This window comes from Rhinoderma darwinii, chromosome 7, assembly GCF_050947455.1.
Source record: "Rhinoderma darwinii isolate aRhiDar2 chromosome 7, aRhiDar2.hap1, whole genome shotgun sequence".
NCBI classification, from domain to species: Eukaryota; Metazoa; Chordata; class Amphibia; order Anura; family Rhinodermatidae; genus Rhinoderma; species Rhinoderma darwinii.
The window spans coordinates 37608056-37629797 of NC_134693.1; the positions used below are offsets into that span (position 1 = coordinate 37608056).

The window sequence follows — 21742 nt, forward strand, 5'->3', positions numbered from 1 at the left end:
TACGTGTAGCTCTGAAGAGATTGTGTGCTATTGCAGAGAATGGCTGAGCTCACTACAATTAGGAGAACAGTGATGGTCCCATGAAAGTGAATGCAACCAGTCTTAACCAGTTTCAGTAACAGCAAAAAAAAGTTAAATCCTATTTAAAACCTTGTCCTAATATCAGGTTTTGGACCATTTGGGCTTCCTTATTTTTTAAAGGGATTTTCTAGTTTAGGAAACCCCATTTTTGCATACCCTATTATTGAATTCTGAGATAATAGAGGTAGACCCTCTGTTCATGACCCTCATCTCTTGGAGGAGAGAGTGGAGAGTGGCTACAAAGAGAATCTCTTGCTTTGGAGGACTGGTCCTATCCTGTATTACACTGACAACCCATTGATTTGAATGGGCGCTGTGTAATGCATTATTTCCCATGTGGTGGCTCTGCAGAGAAATTGAACATTCACCACCATGTTTCCCCACAGATTAAAACAGAACGCTTGGGATCCCAGCAGGGCTACACTTTCCAGCCTACAAATAGATATAAACTATATACAATCCTGGAAGCCCCACATGCCTTGTCTTTCTTTCAGATCAACGGGCTTGAATAAATGGTCCATAACCAGGATCCACCATAAAACATTTGGAGCCAAAGTCTTCTTCTGTGCAAGCCCCTGCTCTTTGGGACTCTTTACCTGGAACAGTCAGAGAGATGATGTCCTTGGGAACATTTAAAACAAGACTCAAGGCGCACCTGTTTAGTTTGACTTTGAGGGCAAATAGCACACTCGCTCCCTACACAGGACATCATAACAAAATTATTACTTTACTCCCTGACTGCACTTTGAGCCCCTTGGAAGAAAAGCGCATTACATATGTTTGTTATTGCATGTAAATTTGCAAATATAATGCTTTCCTTATAAGTGTAGTTTTTATGATCATAACATCCATCTGACCCCCCAAAAGTTTAATACTGATGGCATTAAAACACAGCCAGGAGACCGTGCGGTCAAATTGCCTAGTCAACCATATCACACCAGACGCCTCTTCGATTTGCAACAAAGTCTTCGGCGTCATGCGATCGCCTAGGGAACCAGACTGCCCGCTCCCCCTGCTGCATCATCCACCATATTTTTTACATTATTGGTGGGAGATGTGGCTACTATTATCATTAGGCCTCATTCAGAAGGACGTATTTTACGTCTGTGTGCTGGCCGTTTAAATAACTGACAGGGCACTGAACCATTCAAATCAATGGGGCTATTCACACATGCATGTTTTTTCATGCAGGACATGCAGTGTGTCCGTTGCGTGAAACTCACTGCATGTCCTATTTTGGTCAGTTTTTGCAGACCACGTCGCCCATTGAAGTCTATGGGTGCATGAAAAACAGACGACATCCATGTGCTGCCCATGTTTCATGCCACAGTTGCTAAAGAAATGCTGATAAAACAACAGGAATGCTTGCGGAGAAAAAACACAGAGGTGAAAAACTAATGCCGGGCGGAAACCACACTGACGCAAGACAGAAAACACACTTACAGACGCAAAACGGACACGCTGGTCTGAATAAGGCCTTAGAGGTGCACTTTCACTTGTACTGATCTTCAGCTTGTGTTACAGCCCATTCTCATCTAGAACTGCATTTAAAAATGTCCAGGCTCCAGAGCACAAATTTCCCAGCCTCCTTGTTCAGAGATTCGCTTGGAATAGAAATTCTGAGAATTTCTGTCTTTATGCCAAATATTATATAGTATACTTTATCTAGAAAAACATTATAAGGAATATTAGCTGAGCTGTTCAGGGCACATTTGGTTGTAGTTCTGGCTGGCAAAATTGTAAATGTAGCTCTGAAACATAATATCACTGTAGATAGCACAGAGGTATAGTATCCACAGCTATGTAAGACAGTCAAAGCACTCCATTTACATATGTATAGTGTTGGATACAGACAGCAATTGTCAAGTCATTTTCTGCAGTCTATGGGCTATTTAATAGCATTTCTTTGATGTTAAGTTCAGTGTCGTATATAGAAGAGTTCAAGAGGGGCACAAAATCAAAGACTAAAATGGACCCCCTATTATGGTGCCAGGTATTACCACCAAGGACTGCAGCGTCTTGTGTCTTTCCCTTTCTGCACCTTTTTCTTTAATTTTGGCCCAAGTCTTTACCCCATAGCTTGCTAACAATGCGTCTCTCTCAGTATAGGGGGACACACAGCGCAAACAATGCAGATTTTCCTCAAGAAAATTTAATTGTGGGAATTTCGCAGCGTAGTACAGCAGCAACAGAGTGGATGAAATTTGAACAAATCTCATCCAAGTGCTGCATAAAAAATCTGCAGAAAAAACGTTCATAAATTGACCTGCAGTGATTTTTTTTTAATCCGCAGCATAAATTGACATGCTGCGGATTTTTAAAAAAAACTGCAGGTCAATTTATGAACATTTTTTATTAACTTTTTTATTTTTTATGCAGTGTGTAAAATCGCGGCTCTTCTGTTGCGGGTTTTCCCCATTAAATTCAATGGAGAGGTAAAACCTGCAACAAACAGGCAAATGTGATTTTTGCAGTGGAAATCTGTGATTCTACTGAAAAAAAAACAGCAAATTAGAAAAAATACAAAAAACCTTTTTTGCGCAAAATAAAAAGGTTCATACTTACTTTTGGGCGTTGTTATAGCAACACAATCCTCTGTTCTGAGCGCAGCCCGACCTCCTAGGATGACGTTTCATCCCATGTGACTGCTGCAGTCAATCACAAGCTGCAGCTGTCACATGGAGTGCAGCGTCATCCCACGAGGTCGGGCTTTTTATTCAGAGCAGAGGGACGTGTCGCTATAAGGGTATGTTCACACACACTAATTACGGACGTAATTCGGGCGTTTTTGCCCCGAATTACGTCCGAAAATAGCTCCTCAATAGCGTTGACAAACATCTGCCCATTGAAAGCAATGGGCAGACGTTTGTCTGTTCACACGAGGGTAATTTACGCACCGCTGTCAAATGACGGCGCGTAAATAGACGCCCGCGTCAAAGAAGTGACCTGTCACTTCTTTGGCCGTAATTGGAGCCTTTATTCATTGACTCCAATGAATAGCAGCGCCAATTACGTCCGTAATGGACGCGGCGTTCAAGCGCCTGCACATGCCGTTACGGCTGAAATTACGGGGATGTTTTCAGGCGGATATCAGGGTAAGTATGAACTTTTTTTTTGTCTAGCAGTATTTCCACATCGTAAATTCCCACCGAAAAACTGCACCGCAATATGGTGCGGTCTTACTTATACGCAGAGTGTCCGACCTGTGTGCACTTAACCTAAAGAAGAGAGTCTTGTACAGTTTTTCACCACCTATTAGCAAAGGGGATGGGACCAACCAGGGCTGAGCCCCCTCTCCAGGAGCCCCATAGCCACTTTTGTACATAAGCCCTTGCTTGATTGATGTAATCATGCCCACTTAATAGTTTTATGGTTGTTTTTTTAAGAAACATAATTTCATAACATATAGACTGTTAAAAACTTTATTGGAATGAATAGAGCTGAGTTGTAATTTCACACACAACCAATGAACAAGAGTGGCACCATTCTTAGAAGTAAGCAGCCATGTTTTTCTAATTCTGTACAAACCCTCTAAAATTTCTTCCCTGACTACTAATTTTTGGGCCAACAAATTCCACCAAATCCCCTCCCAGACGCAGTGACTAAAATCGAGGCTCAGGGACCATATTTGTATGTACTACAGTTAAGGCTTCATTCACATCAGCATTGGGGGCTCCATTAGGAGCCCTCATTAAAAATACCGTAATTTTTGTTGGGAAAAAAAAGAGTTAAATTTTTCCTATCTAAATGTCAGATATCTTTGCAGAAACCGACAGACCCATTACAAGTTAATGGGGTCCATCAGGCGCCGCTGGTGTCAATCACAGCATTGTGGCTTCTGTTATAAACGGAAGTCACAACTCAGATGTGAACAGAGCCTAGGCATGTATAATGCACGTTTAGAGTAATATCTTTCTATCTTTTTTTTTTCTTTCTTTACTTTTCAGAAAAAAAAAAATACTAAATAATATCTATCTATTTTTGATTTCAAATATTTATAATTAAAATTCTCCTAAAATGATGTCTCCATACGTTAGCTGGTTTGTGTACGGCTTCCAATTTGAACGGTAGGTTAGATATGTAATTATACAACAAAAGAATGCTAGAACTAGAAATGAAAAATACGTAATTACTTAATGAAGGGTTAAATTAAATTTCCTGTGTGGTCTCTTGACCGCCAAGTGAGTCCCTCTGGCTTTCAGTGACATCTTCTGCATCATCTGTGAGGTGGAAAGATTGATCAGATTGGAGCATCCATATCCTCCTAACACATAGAACCCAGGGCATGTTCTCCCTTTGCTCTCTGTGGCTCCTTTGACGTCAGACCTATAGACAATAAGCTGCGAATTCTAATGATTAAGTGAATAGGAGCTTATTGGGAGCTCGATCGGAGCAAGAGGGTGTTTTGTATAGAAGACATTACTGTTTCTGTAAGGCGTAATGAATAATTTTCTCTGACTGTGTGGGAACTTGAATTGCTGCAAGGGAGAGGGACAAGGGAGATAGAGAGGGGGGGGGGAGAAGGAGAGACTGAGCTATAGCAAGAGAGGAGAGAAAGGAGAAAAAAAAATAAGCAAATGCTGCACACTCCATAGGTGGCACTAGGGAATGGTACATCAACACTGAGCTTTAGGTTTGCAAAAGGAAAATCATTTTGAATCCGCCTGCCTAAAAGAGAGGATTCTGCCGATAAAAACCAAACATGTCTGCAAAGGAGAGGCAAAAAATGAGGGTAACAAAAGACAGCGTCACCTTGCTCCCATGTTTTTATTTTGTAGAGGTAAGTGAATTCTAATTCTCTCAATGCATGTTTATGTATGCATGGTCTTTCTGTCTTAAAATTGGAATTTCTACCAATGCAGACATTTTTTTTCTTCATTTATGGAAAATGAATTCATGGAGACTCCGCATCTGTGTGTTTCTGTATCATTTTCTAGGGATTACACATTCTCTATAATGGTTTGCATCATCTGAACATTGTCTATACCAACATGTCTTTAGACATAATGTAGGTGATGTGCAGAGATAGATAGATAGATAGATAGATAGATAGATAGATAGATAGATAGATAGATAGATAGATAGATAGATAGATAGATAGATAGATAGATAGATAGATAGATAGATAGATATTGTTACACTTTATTCATAAACGTTATGATGTATAGATACTGATATCATAATGTAAAATCAAGATGCATTCTCATATTTCCTATTATAAATATATCAACATTAGATGTCTGACAGGTTATTCATCCTTTCCATACAAAATCAGAAGATGACATATAATGTAAGGCTGTACAACATTGATGAAGATGTTTCATGTAATTGAGTGTAATTGTAATATGTAGATTTTAGGTGTCTTGTGGGTTTTTTGGCAGACAGCCTTTTTTGTTATTATATGTAGTTGACGACTTGTCTGGATTTACAAAATAACACACACATATATATCAATATAGATCACATACTGTCATTATCACATGGAACATGAAGGATTCTGGTGATTTGCAACCAACATTAGATATGGTGTTTTGGAGGAATCAGTGAAGGTCACGTATGTTTTCTTATATTGAAGGCCATGCTGATTCTGCTGGAATATTCATCAATAATTACAGCACGGTAATTACAATGTATATACAGCGGAGTTCAGTAAAAGGCCACATATATTGTCACTCATGTCACAGTCTAGCATGTGATGTGGCCTTGTTGGCTATCAAGAAGAGGAAAATGTATAGGCTTATTGACGTCTTCCTTGTACTGCTACTCTTTGTGAAATACAAACTATCTATCTATCTATCTATCTATCTATCTATCTATCTATCTATCTATCTATCTATCTATCTATCTATCTATCTATCTAGTGTATAGTCTACAGTTTATCCTTTCAATTACTAGGTAATCTAAGTACAACTGTACCAATGTACAGAATCAGGCCCAGTAAAGGTTAGGATGCTACATACATAGACATACTAGGCGAAGATCAGTAATGGATGAAAAGATGGTTCTTGTACATGTAGTTCCATTATTGTATTACAGAAGAACTTGACAACTGTTGATCCAAGAAGATCTAGTATAAAGAATACTCCAATGCACATTAGTGTGATCATATATTGAGTGGGAGAATTACAAGCGTATATTAAACAATAAAGTCCCTTACTAATACGATGGGTCAAAATGCATTTTTGGTTGTTTATAATGAGGTATATTGGTATTTATCAAATTTATCTTAAATTTTTTTGAAACATGTTATTTTTTTTATAATGTCTACTAATAGGGCTGTACTTTATGTCTTATTTCCATTTGATGTCCATTTTGTGTGGCCATCCATCTGTAGGAGTAGAAAAAGTCAAAATACTAATGCGTAGATGTAATTGCTCACATTGTACAATATGTATGGCCTATGCATATTTAACTGGATATAACTACTTTTAATTTATAACACAGATTTGAGGAGTGTATAGTACAGCATAACAATACGTTTAATGTACTGTATGGATGTTATTTCATTGACAAGTGCATAAAACACCACAATCTTCCCACCGGTTTGGCAGAACCTTTATAACAATATCATGTGGGCGATCCAGTTCCTTACACTGTTAAGCATAGACTATGGTCACATACTTACCCATCTTCCATTCATTCCATCAAGTTATAACTTGACCATTGGCCTGTCCTTATTTACACCATTACACAGGAGTTTAAGCAATGTGCTGTATGAGAGAGTAAAGCAACACAGTGGACAAATGATGGGCAGAATATCATCTGTTACTAGGCAAAATATTTGTTCCTCAGCAGAACTTTCCACAAATGTCTAAAGGCATAATACAAGAATAGAACATGAGCATTGGGTTGAACAATGATTTCTACTCTTAAGAAGCGTGTACGTACCAAGCATAGTAATGGTATCATTCTATATATATATATATATATATATATATATATATATATATATATATATATGCACACATATATATACGCACACATATATATATACACACACACACACACACACATATATATATATATATATATATATATATATATATATATACATACACATTTATTGTCAACCATGAAGACCACACAATTTGAGGTCATAATTATAATTTTTTTCCTCAATGTAGTAATGCCTAGGTAACAAATATTTCAATCAATTCAATGTTCTTTGCATTTATTTGGTGTTTTTTTTTGGGGGGGGGGGTAAAGGGAAGACTGAAGAAGGCTAGTATGGGGGTACATGAACAGGATCATATTTACTTTTGTATACTGTGAAAATATAGGTAGCCAAGACTGATGCCTGTGTCTCTTCTAGGTGATGTTAACTATGAAAATATCCTGACCTTTCAGGGCAGATACCCAAGTGATTTCTTCTTGTGTTTCTCTATCTGTAGAATATGCTTGCACACTTACCACTTTTCACAAAAGTTCATAGCACATGAACAACTAAAATTCTGACGTCAAAGAACAGAGAAACAGATGGTTTTTAGGAAACAAATGTGTTGATCTTACTTATCGCCCACCTACATGATTATAATCCTGAGGACAGGTTTGTAAGAAAAAAAGAGAAGGGTTCATTATTAAAAATCACTAAGCCTGCAATTAGCACCACTGAAATCCCCTTCAATATGTGCGGCTTGGTATATTATATAAACAAATAGAGGTAGCGCTTGAAGATGCATCTAGGGCCTGGTGCCTGAAGGGGCATAAGTCTACCTGCCACATAGGAAGACACCAGTATTATAAATGGCACATACGGTAGGAGGGCTTGTTACAGACTTAACTTTATTACCTACGAGCTTCAAGTTATACCTCTAAATTCCAGAGAATGTGAGAAGAGTGAAAGTAATAATAATAATAATAATAGGCCAGGGAAATCTAAAATGTCTCCATAGCAAATGCCATAGGATGTCTGAAAGCTCCCACACACAGGGACACCCTGTGATCAGCTTATTGTCGGGACCCTTCTAATGAAAAGGATTGTCCAATGTTGACTGTAAAGGTGTTCTCCACTTTGGACAATCCTTACTGGTTATAAAGGTCCTTTGATATTAAGCTGATCAAAAAGTGTTCTCCTGCTGGGCCTCCCAGCGATCTGCTGAAAATCTGTGGTGAAATCTGGCAGTATGTGTTTAATTTTATTGCAGCGCCACCACAGGGGAAATGAAGCATTACGCAGTGTCCATTCATATCAATGGGTTGTCTGTGTAAAGCAAGACAGGACAGATCCCCTAGAGCGAGCGACTCTTTATAACCGCTCTTCACTTTGGCAAAGAGAAAAGGATCCTGAACAGGAGACCCACCTCCTTCATTAATTAAGAACTCCCTAATAGGGTGTATGAAAATTGGTTTTCTAAACTGGACAACCTATTTAAGCTTATTCTTTATATCTAAAGCTTGGTGCAGATTGTTCCATCTCTTGGTTATGAAATCTATAAAACCCACCAAAGTCACCTATACAATAAAAGTAGTCCATACATTCCATGACTTTTACATGAGGAACAGAAGGACCATCAATATATATTTGTAAATAGAGATTTGGCAAAACTTGAAAGTCTCAATTTCACGGAGTTGCCAGATTTCCCATTTAAAACAGTTTTTTGGCCTGAATTGCCCCTAAAGACGAATTCCAATTAGACATTTATGGTCTTAAAATTGTAAAAATATGGTATATTGATACTAAAAAAAAATCCTACTAGGTGAATCAGCAAAACCACAAACACCTCATTCCTACAATGAGTAACTTTTTTTCGGTGAACTTATTAAATGTATGTCTCAAATTGTAATGTTGTTGAGGGATGAGAAACGTAACTTTAGTTGTAAGTGTTACTAAAGGAGCTTTGGCGTGCCACTGGCTTTTGTTCAGTCTAACAATATCAGAAAGACATCAGTAGATCAGTCATAACAGTACAACATTGTATGTGTATGCCTTGAAAACTATTTGTGGTTAGGCTGCCATTTTGAAAAAAAATAATAACAAAATATTATAAAATATAATATACCATTTCATTAACCCCTTAGTGACCAACAGTACGCCTTTTTACGTTCCTCACTAATAGGCTTTAGGCTAATGCGACGCCTTTTAACGTGATCGCATTAGCCTAAAGTAGCGCCGAAATTAAAGATCGGGGCTCCGTTCTCTCAGCTACCGGAGGTAGCTGAGAGTTCGGGGCAACGACCAGAGACCATAACGAGTGGTCTCTGGTCACGTGATCGCCGTGAATCGCTATTTCACGGCGTTCACGCTAAACCGGCGGATAATCGCCATTTCTCTCTCCTCTCATGGAATAACTCCTTAGAGAGGAGAGAGAACGGATAAATAGTGCGCCCCCCCCCTCCCACGTCCGATCCCCCCCCGTCCGATTCCCCTTCATGTCCGATTCCCCCCCCCCCCGGTCCGATCCCCCCCCACGGTCCGATTCCCCCCCCCCCAAAATGGCGCCCGAGTGCGCTTTGCATAACTTACCTGTGTCGTCATCTGGCACAGCAACAATCAGGGACCGTTGTGACTGGTCCCTGATCAGGTGATCTCTGTGATAAAACCTATCACAGAGATCACTGACAGTTATTTTCAAAACACAGCCAGGACATGGGCTGTGTTTCTCTCTCCTCCCATTGTAGTTGTTCTGAGAGGAGAGAGAAATCAGTCTAAGTCCTGTGCTGTGAAGAAAGAAAGTGATAAAAAATCATAGTTCTTATATACACACATATATATATAATATATCAAATCTATATTAGCGTCAGCGCTAGATTAGCGTCAGCGCTAGTTTAGCGTTAGTGCTAGTTTACCGTTAGTTCTAGTTTAGCGTTAGTGCTAGTTTACCGTTAGTTCTAGTTTAGCGTTAGTGCTAGTTTACCGTTAGTTTAGCGTTACTTTAGGGTTAGGGCTAGTTTAGCGTTCGTGTTTAGGGCCGTTTAGAATTAATTTTACGTCTGTTATATAAAAATAAAAAAAAATATAAAAAAAAAATATATATAAAAAAAATAATAATAATTTGTAGTTTTTAGGATTTTAGGTTTACTTTAGGGTTAGGACTTATAGGGCATATATATATATATATATATATATACATACACATCTATAAATATGTCTCAGCGTATGTACAGCGCGGAGCAAGCCTACGCCTTGCTATGTTCCGACACTTCTGAAAGCGAAACAGACACTGCTTCAGAATTTGTTCCAGACAGTGACAGTGACGATTCTAATTCCACCGCTGAACCCCATAGTCCTATGGTGGTGGATACGTCAGTCGCTGTAGAGGTGTCAAGTGCAGGGCCGAGTGTTGCAGTCCCTCCCGTGATGTGGGATCCTGCACTATCATTTTCCCCCCGAGTACCCCAATTTGAAGCGACCCCAGGAATTAGTGTCGACGTCCAAAATTTTACCCCCTATAATTTTTTTAATTTATTTATATGTGATACGGTCCTAGACTTGATAGTCCAGCAGACTAATCTGTATGCTAGGCAGTTTGTTCTACAAAAGCCTGCATCTATGTACTCCAGAATGTGGAGCCCCACAAGTGTCCCAGAAATAAAAAAATTTTTAGGCATTACCCTCAATATGGGTTTGGTTAAAAAACCCTCTGTCCGGTCCTACTGGACTTGTAGTGCTGTCCACGCTACCCCTGTATTTGCAGCAGTGATGTCCAGAAACCGCTATGAGGCCCTAATGCGATTCATGCATTTTACTGATAATTCCCAAGTCCCCCCAAGAAGTGACCCAGCTTATGATCGGCTTAATAAATTAAGGCCATTAATCACCCTTCTAAATGATTTATTTTTAAAGTTGTACACCCCTGACAAAAATTTGTCAGTAGATGAATCGCTCATGAGCTTCAAAGGGCGTCTTTCCTTTCGTCAATTCATCCCTTCCAAACGAGCCAGATATGGGGTGAAATTGTACAAAGTTTGCGAGAGCACAACGGGTTACACCTGCGGTTTCAAAATCTATGAAGGCAGGGACTGCCAAATTTATACCCCAGGCTGCCCAGAAACTATTGGCACCTCTGGCAAAATTGTGTGGAACCTAATGGAGCCATTTCTGCACAAGGGGTACCACGTCTATACAGACAATTTTTATACCAGCGTTGCCCTTTATAAAGCCCTCCATGCTGCAAATACAGGGGCCTGTGGGACAGTACGGAAGAACAGAGTGGGACTCCCACAACAGTTGGTGTCCAGGCGTTTGGGAAAGGGAACATCCATGGCCCTTGCAAGTCAGGAATTGCTTGCAGTGAAGTGGGCCGACAAGAAGGATGTCTACATGCTGTCCACCGTACACACGGACTCCACTGTGGCAATTACGGAGAGGGGGGCTACCACTGCAAAGCAGAAACCTGTCTGTGTAACAGACTACAACAAATTTATGGGGGGTGTAGACCTTTCCGACCAGGTGCTTCAGCCTTACCTGGTGAAGCGCAAAAATAAGGCCTGGTACAAAAAGGTAGCAATCTACCTCATCCAGGTTGCTACCTATAACAGTTTTGTTATTTTCAAAAAAGCCCAAGGAACGCTCACTTTCCTTCAATTTCAGGAGAAGGTCATTGAGCATCTCCTTTTTGAGTCCACTAAACCGGCACAATCCTGCGAATCTGAGGATGTGCGCAGGCTTTCAGAGCGCCACTTTTTACACCCTATTCCCTCCACTGAGACCCAAAAATATCCCCAAAAAAGGTGTCGGGTATGTAGCAGGCATGGCAGGAGGAGGGATACCCGCTTTTATTGCCCCATGTGTCCATCAAAACCAGCCCTTTGTAACTACCCCTGTTTCGAAACCTTTCACACGGTTGCAAATTACTAGAATTTAACACAAAAAAAAATAATGGGTTGGGGGCCTTTTTAGGGAGTCAATTTCTTTATATTTTCTTTTTAGTTCGTGGGCTTTCCAAGTAGGGATTATTTCTTGTGGGAGAGGTTGTAGATCACATTTTTTTCAGACCGTGAAACTAATTTTACCCCTTATGATTTTTTTTATTTATTTGTGGGTGATCAAGTGCTGGAATTAATTGTCCAGTACAAAATCCCACATCCACAATTTTTTTATTTTGACTGTTCTTATGACTATGTCCTGCCACATACAGCTGTTACATTCCTAATTCTGTACCGTGATACGGGCATGATCTTTTTTTTTTATTTGGAGGATCTCTAATAATTGAGCTGTTCCTTATCAATACACCATGGGCTTTGTTACGGTTCTTCTGGAAATACTGACATCATTTTGGGGATTAGTGATCCTTTACTGTTCCTATAGATGGTTTTGGACACTGTCCTTTTATATATTCTGTAGGTGATTGGTTGTTTCGTGCACATAGCGGTTCCTACCTTGCCGGGCAGGGGTCTGTTATGGTGTACCGCGTCACTTGGCACATTCGTCCCTCATAAGGATTGATGGAGCTAAAGAGACGTTGTACAACCAGTCACTGAAAAAAAAAATCCTTGTCATGACAGCCCTGCAGGTGTTCTTCTATCTAGTGAACAGACTTGAGTTTGCAACATAGTTGGATACATTTTCCTCCATTTGTTTGAAGATATTGCCCGTCACTCCAGTACAGTTTATTTTTTCCTCTCTGACTGATTTTATATTAGGACAGAATTCTGTCCACAATGACATCATAATGGCACCAACTGCTTCTTCAGCAAGACAAAGTCATAAGTACAGGCAAATACGTCTATAGCAACATGTATCCGTTATGAATACACGGCTTCACTTCTATTCTGTGCCGCACAAATTTATTAATGTGGCGTATTTCTAACAAAATAACCTTCTACCACGTCTCCTCTATTTCATGTGGAAACGTAATAAAAGCTTGAAGAAAACATTATATACCCATAGTGTCTGAAATGATACCCATTATTTCCTCCTTTAAAAAATTTTTGGTCCGCATGCCCACTACACCACTAGATGAATACCTTTAGGGGTTTAGTTTTTAAAATGGGGTCATTTCTGCGTGGTTTTTTTTTGTTCAGGCAGCTCAATGCCTCTAAATGCATGATATGGGGCCTAGAATTTATTCAATTGTGCCCTGAAAGCCAAAGGGTGCTCCCTCTCTTTTTGGCCCAGCCACACGTCTAATAAGCAGATTATGGCAACAATGAGAGTATTTTTGAAAACAGGAGAAACAGGGTGATAGATTTTGGGGTGTGTTTCTTCATTTTCATGTTCGCTTTACAAAGAAATCGGTCTTCAAAGTGATACTTTTATATAAAAAGTGTTTTTTTTATTTTATTTCACCAGCTATGCATTAAATTTAGCAAAAAACTGTGGGGTCAAAATACTCACTACACCCCTAGATAAATACCTTAAGGGGTCTAGTTTTCTAAATGGGGTCGTTTATGGGGAGTTTCTATCGTTCTGGTAGTTCAAAAGCTCTCCAAATGTACAGTGGGGCCTAAAACAATTTCAAGCAAAATAGGAGTCCTGAAAGCCTCCGGGTGCTCCCTTTCTTTCGGGCCCTGCTGTGTGTCCAGGCAACACATTAGGGTCACAATGGGGGCATTTTTGAAAACAGGAGAAACAGGGTGATAGATTTTGGCGTGTGTTTCTTCATTCTTATAGTCGCTTTACACAGAAATCGGTCTTCAAAGTGATACTTTTATTAAAAAAGTGCATTTTTATTTTTTTTCACCTGCTATGCATTAAATTTAGCAAAAAACTGTGGGGTAAAAATACTCACTACACCCCTAGATAAATACCTTAAGGGGTCTAGTTTTCTAAATGGGGTCGTTTATGGGGAGTTTCTATCGTTCTGGTAGTTCAAAACCTCTCCAAATATACAGTGGGGCCTAAAACATTTTCAAGCAAAATATGAGTTCTGAAAGCCTCTGGGTGCTCCCTTCCTTTCAAGCCCTGCTGTGTGTCCAGGCAATGCATTAGAGTCACAATGGGGGCATTTTTGAAAACAGGAGAAACAGGGTGATAGATTTTGGGGTGTGTTTCTTCATTCTTATAGTCGCTTTACACAGAAATCTGTAATAAAAGTATCACTTTGAAGACCAAAGTGAATTTTTTTTTTTTTTCACCTGCTATGCATTAAATTTAGCAAAACACTGTGGGGTCAAAATACTCACTACACCCCTAGATAAATACCTTAAGGGGGTCTAGTTTTCTAAATGGGGTCGTTTATGGGGAGTTTCTATCGTTCTGGTAGTTCAAAACCTCTCCAAATGTACAGTGGGGCCTAAAACATTTTCAAGCAAAATATGAGTCCTGAAAGCCTCCGGGTGCTCCCTCCCTTTCGGGCCCTGTCGTGTGTCCAGACAACGCATTAGGGTCACAATGGGGGCATTTTTGAAAACAGGAGAAACAGGGTGATAGATTTTTGGGTGTGTTTCTTCATTCTCATGGTCGCTTTACAAAGAAATCGGTCTTCAAAGTGATACTTTTATGAAAAAAGTTAAATTATATTTTTTTATGTCTGCTTTGCATGAATTCTTACAAAAAAACTGTGGGGTCAAAATACTTACAACACCCCTTAATAAATACCTTAAGGGGTCTAGTTTTCAAAATGGGGTCACTTGTGGGGGTTTCCACCATTCTGACACCTATGAGCCTATGAAAACCTGGCTTGGTGCAGGAAAACAAAATGTACTACAAAATTTATAAAATTATTACTTAACTTGTAAGTCCTCTAAATTGCTCAAAAATTTATTTATTTTTTCAAAAGTGCTGCCAAAATAGAGTAAAGAGATGGAAATATATATTTAATAAAAAAAATTGTACAGTATGTGTGTACATATGTGACATATTGCAGTTAAAAATAGGGAAAAATGATAGTTTTTACAAAATTTCTTAAATTTTTCTATTTTTTAAGTTATTTCCGCAAATCGTATCAGTCTACTTTTACCACTAAAATAAAGTACAACATGTGACGAAAAAACAATGTCAGAATTACTTGGATATTCAAAACTTTCACAGAGTTATTCTCTGATAAAGTCACACATACCAGATTTGACAAATTTGGCTTGGTCATTAAGGTCCAAACAAGCTTGGTCACTTAGGGGTTAATGTGCTAAGACAGACCAGCCACTATAAGCGTCTATTTACATTGGGTTTGCCATGTACATTTAGTGTATGTGCCAGGTAATGCTCGAACTTCATACGTTGAAAATAGTCCAATGACCCATATGAGAGCAACAATTTTCCAAAAGTGTCCTTTTGGCCTCTATCGTGCTGTATACATCAGTATACCTTTTCTCTCTGAATAGTAAAGTGCAGCATGTACTGTAGTTATACAGTCAGGCATCGCAAACGTATACTTCGTGGTATATTTTTTTTATAATATGGGTCTATGGGTGATGTTTGCAACTGTATAACATATGTATTTCTGCTCTAATTTATTAGAAAGGGATGGGGAAGCTCCGAGGTATAACAGTTACAGTTACAATATATACAGGTTGAAGAAGAGAAACAAAGGACTGCACATCCACAATATTAATCAATGAACATGAGGTTCTTAATTAACATTTTGATAAAATTGTATAAGCCCACTTTCCACTTTACGACAACCTCCGATAAGTAGGTCCCTACTCTATTGGTTGCAGCAACTCATGGCAGCGCCTGCTACCACAATACCGCACCCAATGTGGGAGCAACCCAAATTCCCAGAAGCACCCCTGCTGCCAGGCCAAGCTGCCTTGGCTCAGGGCCACGACCACAGCAACAGACACCACCACACGGCACCACAACAAGTGAAAAAATGGAGTGAACTCACCTTTAGATGTGCCCCCAGTGGCCAACTGAGATCACAAGAGCAGAAAAACTTATGAGGTCATTCCTTAATTAAAATCAGCTGGGTTAAAAGCGTGGAGTGCTGGTACCAGAAATATCATTAAAGGGAAAGTATCTATAAATATACTGGTTGAAGAGGAGAAACAAGGAACGCACATCCACAATATTAATCAATGAACATGAACAGGAGGTTCTTAGTTAAATGGGTTGCTCCCTCTATGGGTGCGGTATTGTGGTGGCGAGGGCGGCACCATGCGGTGCTGCAACAAATGGAGTAGGGACCCACTTAAAGGAGATCGCCATGAATTGGCAAGTGGGCTTATACAGTTTGATCAAAATGTTTGATCAAAAAGTTTGCTATGGGGCCCAGTCTTTCCTAGTTACGTCCCTGGGAGTCATATTAGGGAATTTGATAGGCCAGTCTAAAAATATGTGCTTAGGGCCTTCTTAAAGCTGTGCATGTTATGAAATAATCTCATTGTCTGGGGTAGCCCATTCCAGAGGACTGCAGCACGAGAGAAATTCTTGGAGACGGGAGTGGGAGGTTTGGTTTATGGAGGATTTTAATCTTAGGCTATGTTCACATCACGTTTTAGCCCTACGCTTAGCGTGCAAGTTGGAGAAACCCCCTATATACATGCTAATTGTTTCCATAGTACTACCTCCTAAATGCCAAAAGGCAAATTAAGCCCTTTTCCTAGGTACCCTAATGTTGATATATGTATTAATAAAACATAACTTTTATTAGAATTGAAACGATTTACACACACAGAATTTTAAAAGACTCCAATGTGATCTGGTGCTGGAAATAAGTAATTTCCTAGACTTGCTGCTAGCGGTCTATGTATCTATATAATAGTGCATTCGCTACTATTCACTATTATATTGATTAGCGGCTGCAGTCCGCTATATAGTACCACCAGCCAGATACATTGATCTAAAAATCACTACACAGCCTCCCCCCCCCCCCCGACATGTTTCACCAAACATTTTACATCCTCAGGGGTAAGTGGGGCTAATGGTGCCGTGACGTCACGCATGCCAGGCCGGGTCGGGGACCAATCATTAATACGGCCGACAGCCAAGCCGAACCAGTCGTTTGACAGCCGTCGACAAGAACCAATCTTCGGCAATTACTGTCCTCCAATAATCAGCTGACTCAAACGCATGCGCAGTATTGATCAGTACGTTCTACAATGTAGCAAGTGCCGGATATGCGCAACTGTGCATGTCTAGTGACTTAGATCATTTCAGTAAATAGAATCGTTGGAACTGAAACACATTCCACATGCGTAAGGATTTAAAGATCAAGTTCATCATCACGTATGGCCATGTATTTAATCACTACCTTGCATTACATAGGCTACACTTATAATATGTTAAGTGGAACTCATGTACAGAACAATCAATGTCATAGGTGTTTATATAACCATGTAATGTTAAAGTGTAGCTAAACGTTTGACAAACTTTTGACATGTCATAGTGACATGTCAGAAGTTTGGATTGGTGGGGGTCCGAGCACTGAGACCCCACCAATCGCTAGAACGAAGCAGCTGAAGCGCTTGTGTGAGCGCTCAGACGCTTCGTGTCTGTTCGGCTTTTTGAAATTGCGGACCCATTCATTTCTACAGGCCACGTACACCTTTCAGTATATTTACAGATGTGTCTCCGGCCGTAGAAATGATCCACAAAATATAGAACATGTCCTATTCTTGTCCGCAATTGTGGCACAGACTCAGAAGTCTGTGGGCGCTTCCGCAATTGCGGACGGCTACAGATGGGCATTCATATTTGTGGATCTGTATTTGCGGACAGTAAAAACCCTTATGGTCGTGTGCATGTGGTCTACGGCCTCATGCACACGACCGTAGTCATGTGCACGCCGGTGATTTTCGGGTCGGCCGGCAGCGGACTGTCAGCCGCAAGCCGCCCCCAAATCGCGGGCAATGCACATGGCCGCGACCATTATTTTCAATGAGCCCGGACCACAGAAAACGGCCGTAATAAGACATGTCCGTTCTTTCTGCGGTCCAGGCTCGCAGGCCATGCACAGACCGTAAAAACTACGGTCGTGTGCATGGCCCCATAGAAATGAATGGGGCCGCAATTCTCGCGTGGATTTTCGGGGGAATTGCAGCCGCAAAAGCACGTTCGTGTGCATGGGGCCTAACACAGTGTATCAGGTTTGGCAGGAGTGTTTTTTTAACCCCTTAATGCATAATCATGGACTTGTACGTCCTGAGAAGGGTCCCCTTCCCGCATTCTGACATGCATGTTTGTGATGGTGATTGCATAGGCACATCGATCACCGCGGGAACTCGGCTGTGACTGACAACCGGGCTTCCACTGCAATGGTGGAAATCGGAGAAATCTCTGATCCCGGACATTTTACCGCAATCATAACAACCTGAACTATAAAGTTAACACATTATTTAAAACACATAGTCAGCGCCATGCAAAAAAAAAATTAAGAAACAATGGAGGAATAGTGTTTCTCATTCTGACCCACCTAAAAAATAAAAGTTAATCAATAAGTCCCATGTACCCCAACATGGTACCAATGAAAACTACACTTCTCCCCGCAAAAAGACAAGCCCACATATGTCTACATTGACGGAAAATTACAAAAGTTATGGCTCTTAGAATGCAGTGATGCAAAATCTAATCATTTTTGTTTAAAAGAGTTTTTACTGTGGAAAAAGTAGTAAAATATAAACAAACTATACATATTTGGTATTACCTCTATTCCATAGGTCAGTACGATTACTGTAAGGGTATGTTCACACAGCCTATTTTCGGCCGTTTTTCGGGCCGTAAACTCCCGAAAAATGGCTGAAAAACCAGAAGCAGAACGCCTCCAAACATCTGCCTATTGATTTCAATGAGAAAAACGGTGTTCTGTTCCTACAGGCCGTTTTTTTACAAGGCCGTTTTGAAAACGGCCACACAAAAAAACGGCCGCGAAAAAGAAGTGCAGGTCACTTCTTGGGACGTTTTTGGAGCCGTTTTTCATAAACTCTATAGAAAACAGCTAAAAAACTTCTGAGAATCAGGAGCTATTTTCCCTTGAAAACAGCTCCGTATTTTCAGACGTTTTTGACTCAGCGTGTGAACATACCCTAACATGTTACTTACGCCACATTTAAACGTGGAAAACAATGCTGAAATGCCGATTTGTTTTCAATTCCCTCAGTGCTTTAGACTTACTAAGGATCTGGGTAGGCCTTTATCATACAGTTTAACCTATTGTCACTGATGGCACTGAGTGTAATGATAATTTATTTATTTCAGTTACTTATATAGCGCCAACATATTACGCAGCGCTGTACAGAGGATCTCTTTTTTTACTGTCCCCATTGGGGCTCACAATCTAAATTCCCTATTGGTATGTGGGAGGAAACCGGAGTACCCAGAGGAAACCCACGCAAACACGGGGAGAACATACAAACTCCATGCAGATGTTGTCCTTGGTTGGATTTGAAAACAGGACCCCAGTGCTGCAAGGCAATAGTGCTACCGTGCTGCCCCAAATGTATTATACGGTATATAGGAAAGTTCTCATATTTCTGAGAAAGCCAAAATATTTTTGAGGGACTTTACTGAGCTGGACCAAAATCCGTGATTGATAAACAGGAAGGCCAAAGATAAAAGATACAGCTTCACCATCATTAGACTGGATTGCAATGTTTTTTTATGTGAATAGTTTGTTTTTCTCCTGCTTGGCGATATTAAAACTAAAGCCGTTTTTATTTTTTAAGAAAATTATTTAATTAATTAATAAAAAATGAAATGGATACAAACATCTCTAAATATATGTTAAAAATGTCAGAGTCCATAGAGTCACCATTTAAAAAAAATATGTTGTTTGTTGCCACCATAATCTCGGAAATACGATATCTACACCTGCATTTTTTTCAAGGTTATTTGATTTTAATTACTTATAAAGAAATTTATACCACCCTTTGACACGTTTGGCCCGAAACAGTCTATAGAATGGCTTATAAAAACCATTTGACCAGAAGGGTAAGTAAAATCTCCTGGGTCCCAATGTAAAATCTGTATAAGTGTCTTCCCCCCTACCACATGTCATTTACAATACTAATTTCTTATCATGTGGCAGAAAGTCCTTTGGGCCCCCTCAGACACCATGCCCGTGGTGTGACTGTTACCTTTGCAGCCCCTATAGCTACCTCCCATCATGTACATATCCGTATACCTTTTTTCCCAAACATGTATATAGTAACTGTATGTATGTATTGACTCTTTTATTATTTAGAATATCCATTGTAGGGTACTTTGTGTATATATATATATATATATATATATATATATATATATCTGTGCACACACACACATACATATATATATATACACATATATACACACACACAGATCGATCGATCGATCGATAGATAGATACACACATATATACAATTATTTTTACCAAAGTTTGACATACTGCATTGTTTGTTATCCTATTTTGGAAAATTGCTACCTTTTAATGAACTACATAGAAAAAAACCTTCTTAATTTATTCTTCTAATCCGTACTGCCATATGAAAGCTGTTATCTAGTGTTAGAACAAACAGTTTCATAATTATTGAAGATACAGCATCCGTGTCTTAAATGAGTTCAAAAAGAAGACCGCACTTACTAGAATTATTGGAGTAATTAGCAAAGCTTCGAATGCCACAAGCAATTCAATGATGCCGAAATAAGTCTGAAAAGAGCAATGTGTAAGTGTATTAGAACGTTCACCCTTTATGTCTACAAAGTGTCTTTAGATCTGAGTAAAAGGAGTAATCCAGAATTTTGAAATTGATGGCCTACACTTGCACAGCTGCTATGAATGTAACGGTGTGTGCAAGTATGAACAGGAATGAAACCTAAGTAAACAATGAAGAGGCTGCACCGCTTGTACTAGTACCCTGGCCCCTTCAAACAACTGATTGGTGGGGGTGTGGAGAGTCGGATACCAACCGATCTAATATTGATGGCCTGTCCAAACCAAAGGCCACCAATTTTGAAATCCTGGATAATCCCTTTAAGTTTAATTAAGTTGTAAAATGTATAAGATTTCTACACTGCAAAATAAAATTGGTTTCTGCTGCACAGGGTAATCTTCAGTATATATTGGTAACATATAATCCAGTTCATATGGTGGATAATTTATTTTTTATATTTTTTTTTAGACTATAAGGCTCTTTTTTATCTATTTAAAGCAAACCTGTCACCTTACAAATGCGGTCTGATCTGCAGGGATGATATACAGCAGGAGGAGCTGAGCAGATTGATATATAGATTTGTGGTAAAATATTCAGTATAACTTTTATTTTATTAGTTTACATCCCTGCTCTATCAGTACTTAGGAGTCCAGTGCGTGTTCCCTCTCAATGACTGACAGTTTTTACTGTATTAGTGTACACAGAAATAGCTGTCAATCACTCATTAGGACCGCCCAGTGGACTCCTAAGACCAGAAAAAGCAGGAATTAAAATGAATAAAATAAATGTTATACTGAATCTTTTCTCACAAACTATATCAATGGGCTCAGCTTCTCCTGCCCTATAAGATGCTGCTGACAGATCAGATTTCATGTTCAACATAACAGGTTCCCTTTAAAGCCGGCAAAAGAACTACCAACTACATTTGAAACTCATTTTCATTACCAACATACTGAATGCAAGGTTCTTCAATGTATCTTATAACTCAGATCTGTACACGGTCAAAAACATGTGTAGGTCTCTAGATTCCTTGGTAAGTTGGAATGTGATCTTCTTCGAGCCATCTCTAGGTGTATCAGTTCCTTCCAGCTTTATAGTCACATGTAAGACACATATACGTATACAAGCTATATTTGCCTACTTTTGAGAAATTATTTCAGAAACCCCAACATTACCAGATATAGACTTTATTACAATATTGGCAATCCAGCAT

General features: G+C 39.5%; 1 protein-coding gene across 1 annotated transcript in view; it reads left to right on the plus strand.

Moving 5' to 3' along the window:
- Positions 1 to 4349: 4349 nt before the first annotated feature.
- The window catches only part of PLPPR4 (phospholipid phosphatase related 4), a 56950-nt gene continuing 39557 nt past the window's right edge, over positions 4350 to 21742 (plus strand). The window contains exon 1 of the mRNA XM_075833180.1: positions 4350 to 4861. Within this exon, the coding sequence (XP_075689295.1) occupies positions 4784 to 4861 (78 nt within the window). The 5' untranslated portion in view covers positions 4350 to 4783. The remainder of the gene's footprint in view (positions 4862 to 21742) is intronic.